The sequence below is a fragment of the Octopus bimaculoides genome, chromosome 2 (genome assembly GCF_001194135.2).
Source record: "Octopus bimaculoides isolate UCB-OBI-ISO-001 chromosome 2, ASM119413v2, whole genome shotgun sequence".
Classification (NCBI taxonomy): domain Eukaryota; kingdom Metazoa; phylum Mollusca; class Cephalopoda; order Octopoda; family Octopodidae; genus Octopus; species Octopus bimaculoides.
The window spans coordinates 188,495,597-188,502,134 of record NC_068982.1 but is presented as its reverse complement, the minus strand read 5'-3'; the positions used below and the strand labels follow the sequence as shown (position 1 = coordinate 188,502,134).

Here is a 6,538-nt window from a genome sequence, read left to right as displayed (position 1 = left end):
GTGTATAGGTGTGTGTGTGAGAGAATGTGTGAGAGTGTGTGTGTGTGAGAGAGAGAGAATGTGTGTGAGAGAGTGTGTGTATAGGTGTGTGTGTGCGTGTGTGTGTGTGAGAGAGAGAATGTGTGTATAGGTGTGTGTGTGTGTGCGTGTGCGTGTGAGAGAGAGAGTGTGTGTGTGAGAGAGAATGTGTGTATAGGTGTGTGTGTGAGAGAATGTGTGTATAGGTGTGTGTGCGTGTGAGAGAGTGTGTGTATAGGTGTGCATGTGAGAGAGAGAGTGTGTGTGTATAGGTGTGTGTGTGTGTGTATGTCTGTGTGAGAGAGAGTGTGTGGATGAGAGTGTGTGTATGTATGTGTGTGTGTGATAGAGAGTGTGCGTATAGGTGTGTGTGTATAAGTGTGTGTGTGTGTGTGTGCGCGCGCATACAGGTGTGTCTGTGTATAGGTGTGTATGTGTATATAAGTGTGTATGTGCGTGTGTATGCATCTTTTACTCGCTTCAGTCATAAAATTGCGGCCATGCTGGAGCACTGCCTTGAAGAATTTTTCTTTTCCCGTCAAATGAATCAATCCTGAAACCCTTTATTTTTGTCTTTTTTTTCAAGCCTGGTCCCTATCCTATTCATCTCTTTTGCTGAACTTCTAATGTTACAGAGATGTAAACAAACCAACACCGGCTATAAAGCAGTGGAGAGAAACAAATACAGACACATACACACACACACACACACACATATGATGGGCTTCTCTCAGTTTCCGTCTACCAAATCCACTCACAAAGCTTTGACCAGTCCAAGGTCAAAGTAGAAGGCACTTGTCCGAGATGCCACACAGTGGGACTGAACCCATAACCATGTGGTCGGGCAGCAACCACATGCTTGTACATGTCCAAATGTCTTTGTATACACAGATATCATCACTGTTTTACGTCCACTTACCCATACTTGTATGTTGAACCAGAATTTCTAAAACTGGATGTTCTTAATTCTATATTTAAGAGATGAGGAATTATGTACATTATTTACATTCAACGGATATTTGTCCTCATCATGTTTGTTGTTAACACTATGTTTCGGCTGATATACCCTCCAGCCTTCATCAGGTGTCTTGGGGAAATTTCGAACCTGGGTTCTCATTCCTAAGGTATTTTTCAATGTTATTATTATTGATCAGGTCACTGCTTGGAATCAAACTTGGAATCTTGTGGTTAGTAGCCTGCGCTCTTAACCAGTACAGCATATGGCGTAGTGGTTAAGAGCACGGGCTACTAACCCCAAGATTCCGAGTTCGATTCCAGGCAGTGGCCTGAATGATATAAGTAATGTAAATAATTGGATGTTCTTCTTGGTGTCGTTTCAGTGGCGGATGCAGAGGTGTTGCCCTAGTTGCATCGGCAACACCCTTCCTAGCCAAGCCAACACCAAAAAAACAAAAAAAAAAACAAAACAGGACCAAGGTTTTTTGGGCAACAGTCAAAGAAAGGACTCAACTTTTACTAGAATAGGAGTTACAGGACCTACTAGGTGTTGCCCAACTTGCCTGCTGGAGTGCAATACCCCAAAAAAATCCTAGATTCTCCACCTGCATTTCCAAGCAAGGTGATAATATTCCCCCCATGACCCTGGCAGAAACGTTAGCACACCAGGTGAAATGCTTTGCAGTATTTCGTCTGAGGTCGACTTTGCCTTTCATCCTTTCGGGGTCGATAAATTAAATACCAATTGAGTACTGGGGTCGATCTAATTGACTAGCCACCCCCGCCAAAATTTCAGGCCTTGTTCCTAGAGAAGAAAAGGAAAGAATATTTTCCCATGACCAGACATACCTTCTTTTTGTTTTTGCTTTTTTCAAAAACTGGGAACAAACACCATCCCTTGAACAAAGGTGATGTGTGTTTACAACCATTACATGATGGCAAGGCAAGGCTGTGCAGGCACACACACACACACACACACACACACACACACACACACACACGCTCTCATATCTCTCTCTCAGTCTATGAACGTTTCTAACTTCCTATCTATCTCCCCAGTTCCCATTTCTATTAACCAGATCCACTCCCAAGGGCTTTAGCCAGTCCAGGGCTTTAGTAGAAGACATTTGGCCAAGGTGCCACACAGTTGGAGTGAAACTAAGTCTGCAAAGCCAGCCACACCTGCACTGATAGCCATACCTTCTATCTATTGACCTATCTATCTGTCTGTTCGTGTATGTATGTATATATATATATATATATATATATATATATATAGGGTGGGGGGCAGATAGATATATAAATAATAGGTATGTGTTCATGTGTGTATACAAAGAAATTCACCAATGACTTGAAAATAAAATTAAATTGCAGCACCACTAACATCCACTGTATGTTTAGAAGGAGAAAATTCTAAAATAACTTGACATTGAGGAGTGTAGCCATCTTGAAAATATTAAGTACTGGTTTGTTATAAAGACTATGTTTAAAAATAAAATATGCCCTGAAGAAGAACATTTTAAATGATGAAATAGTTTACATACCACCCAACAGATTAAGCAATAATCGAAATATATCTGAAAGTATTACTGAATAGCATCCTGCTTATAATTTAGAAGTTTCTGGTCCTGTATCTGAAGGAGTCCTTTCTCTACTAAGTAAACATTTCCCTCACAGACACAAGTAGAGTAATCAGAATTTTCACTTAAAACTACTGTTAACCACCAAATTAGCATATGATGCTGCTTTTTAGAACTTAGCTAATTTGAAAGATTACAATAATTATAATCATTACCATCATCATCATCATCATCGTTTAACGTCCGTTTTTCATACTGGCATGGGTTGGACGGTTCGACTGGGGTCTGGGAAGCCAGGAAGCTGCACCAGGCTCCAGTCTGATCTGGCAGTGTTTCTACAACTAGATACCCTTCCTAACACCAACCACTCTGAGAGTGTAGTGGGTGCTTTTTACGTGCCACCGAAACAGGGGCCAGAGAAGCTGGCATCGACCACAATCAGATGGTGCTTTTTACATGCCACCGGATGTGCTTTTAATGTAGCAGTTGACTATGGTGCTGCTATACCAGTCATTGGGTATGACTCCATGTATCACCTGGTTGACTATACGGGTGTCTAAGCTATAGCCGACACCGCCAGATATTTTGAGCATCTCTGCAGTGATTCCTGATGGGCTGGGGGGCTTTTCCTGTCTTCATACCCTTAATTGCTTTATCTACCAAGGTACTGTCAATTCGGATAGCTGATCCCTCTGTTGGATCGACATTCAGCAGACTCTCTTTCTCCCATTCACTCTCTTTATTGAGCAACCTTTCTCACTGATAACACATAAAAAGCATCCAGTACACTCCACAAAGCTGTTGGCATTAAGAAAGGCACCTGGCCATAGATCCCTTGTCAAATCAAACAATAGAGCCTGATGCAAGCTTCTGACTTGCCACCTCTCCTCAAACCATCCAACCCATCCCAGCATGGAAGATGGATGTTAAATGATGATGATGCTCATTCAAAGTCGATCAGTGAGGTTTTGAGTCCTAGGGTTGGTTATTTGGTTTCCATGGCATATAAGTGACCAAGATCACAGCCTTCTTTTCCACTCTAGGCACAAGGCCCGAAATTTTGGGGGAGAGAGCTAGTCGATTAGATCGACCCCAGTATGCAGCTGATACTTAATTTATCGACCCTGAAAGGATGAAAGGCAAAGTTGACCTTGGTGGAATTTGAACTCACAACATAAAGACAGATGAAATACTGCTAAGCATTTTGCTCAGTGTGCTAATGTTTCTGCCAGCTCACCATGATCACAGCATTGCTCTTGAAGAGGGCAACAGTCTGTTGCAGGGTTACTCATTTAAACTGAGTTAATTGGGCCCAAGTGAAATGAAGTGTTTTGGTCAAGAGCATAACACATTGCCTGATCTGGGAACTGAAACCATGATCTTGCAATCCCCAGTCCAACACCTTAACCATTCACCATTCATCTAAGAGAAAACACCATTAACAACAGCACATACACACACACTAACACACATCACATACACTAACATACATGCACTTCAACAGTTATAAATAAAAATAAAAAACTAAAACTGGAAATGTTTTCAATTGGAATTAAGAAATTGATGAGAAGTTACATGAGCCAGAAAATAATACATCTTTTAAATTTAAAGTTTAAGAGTTTTATTGCCATTAAAACCCATAAAAGAAAAAAACACCAAAAAAACTCCTCAGAAATTGATGAAAAGGAAGAAAAAAGTGGAGTAGGTGGTTGACGGAATAGAAACAAGGAAATAACAAGAAAACCATTTGGCAAACTGTAGAAGTTTTAAGATGAGAAGTTAATGTTAAACTAAACAAACCACTAACTTGTCTAATGTTTTGTTTAAAGAAATAATTTAACTTTGAAATCACGTTTCAAAAAAAACCGAAGAAATGTTCTTTTAGAAAAATGTCCAGAAGAAAAAATATCATAAAACACCATCATCATCATCATCGTCATTTAATATCAGTTTTCCATGCTGGCATAGGTTGGATGGTTTGACAGGAGCTGGCAAGGGTGGAGGGCTGCACCAGGTCCCGATTGTCTGTTCTAGTATGGCTTCTACAGCTGGGTGCCCTTCCTAACATCAACCTCTTTACAAAGTGTACTAGGTGCTTTTTACATGGTGCTAGCACCACTCCTTTTTATGTGGTACCAGTAGTTGAGGTGCTTTCTACATGGCAACGGCATGTGTCCTTTCTACTTTTTATTTGGAACCAGCACATGAAAATGAAATGATTTTGAATTTATTAGTTGTCTTTCTTTATTATTATTATCTTTTCGTGGATATTTATTTTTAAGATTGGATTTGTTTGGCATTATATTTATTATCAGCCAGGATAGATTTATTTTGTCAGATTAACTAGCCGTTTACTATTTTATCCTGCCATATCTTGCTCAATGTAAAGGCACATGGCTCAGTGGTTAGAGTGTCGAGCTTACAATCATGAGGTTGTAAGTTCGAATCCCGGACCGGGCTGTGTGTTGTGTTCTTGAGCAAGACACTTTATTTCACGTTGCTCCAGTTCATTCATCTGTAGAAATGAGTTGCGACATCACTGGTGCCAAGTTGTATCGGCCCCTTAGCCTTTCCTTTGGATAACATCAGTGGTATGGGAGGAGAGGTTGGTATGCATGGGCGGCTGCCGGCCTTCCACAAAACAACCTTGCCTGGACTTGTGCCTTGGAGGGTAACTTTCTAGGTGTAATCCCACGGTCAATCAAGACCGAAGGGGGTCTTTTGTCTTGCTCAAATATTATGTTCAAACTGACCACCTGCCCTCCTCTCTCAAAATATAAAAAATCACATAATGGAAGTCTTGAAGCCATGAGTAGATTTAAGGGTTTTATGTATGTATGTATGTCTATTTGGAAGGTTGGTTGTAATGGCCAATCAGAGAGTGATCCACCATGCAAGGCTTTTCTCCAGTTTCAAATGTCACACTGTTTTTGTTGTCTACCTTCCAATGACAGAGCTTCGTATCTTTGTTAGAAACCAACGACTTTCTTACAGGAAGATTTTAAATATGACCGGCTTCCGTGCCGGTGGCACATAAAAAGCACCATCCGATTGTGGTCGATGCCAGCTCCTCCAGTGGCACGTAAAAAGCAACCACTACACTCTCGGAGTGGTTGGCATTAGGAAGGGCATCCAGCTGTAGAAACACTGCCAGATCAGATTGGGGCCTGGTGCAGACTCCCAGTCGAACCATCTAACCCATGCCAGTATGGAAAACGGACATTAAATGATGATGATGATGATAACGATACTCACATTTATGTATACACAAACATATATACATTCATGATTACACACACACGAACAAGAGTTTAAATGCTTTTTTACTCAAATAATTTTAATATCGTGCAATTTTGACTCAACAGCCTTGTCTGTTGTTGGTTTCTAACAGATTAATTATTGGTTCAATGAGAATTTCTGATGGTGAAAGTGAGAGTATCTATGCAACTTGGGCAGAACAAATACTAAAAGTTTTTTTTTCATTTTTAATATATATATATACTCACACACACACACACACACACACACATACATATATATACAGTGAGAGCAGAAATGAAGAAGAAAAAACAGAAGAGTGAAAATAAGAATAAAAATTATTGTTATTCTTTGTACTCACTTGTGCAAAATAACATTTAAGCGTTTTGCCTCCGAGTTCTGTTTCGTGTAAATGTATTCTGGCTGTGGCGGCAAGCAGTGAAGAACTAAACACAACACGGGCTCGTCGGAAACATTTCAAATAGTGAACATCCACAGAGTCATCAAATGCTTTGAAAAGATTCTCAAATTCTTCCTGGAATCAAATTGAAAACCGATTACAAAACTGACATTACGGAAAGTGAAAATGGAATACTCAAACATATGTACATATATATATATATATATATATATATATCACAAAAAAACAAAAGACGAAGACAGGTGGTGTAGAAAACAAACAGATGTATTAGTATAACGCTCGGGAATTGAAAAAGTCTTTAATG

The 6,538-nt window shown here is 40.0% G+C and overlaps 1 protein-coding gene across 1 annotated transcript in view; it reads right to left on the bottom strand.

Moving 5' to 3' along the window:
• Window positions 1-6,538, bottom strand: part of LOC106873700 (calcipressin-2) — a 109,709-nt gene that overhangs the window by 52,461 nt on the left and 50,710 nt on the right. Inside the window, exon 2 of the mRNA XM_014921173.2 lies at window positions 6,175-6,348. Within this exon, the coding sequence (XP_014776659.1) occupies window positions 6,175-6,348 (174 nt within the window). The remainder of the gene's footprint in view (window positions 1-6,174; window positions 6,349-6,538) is intronic.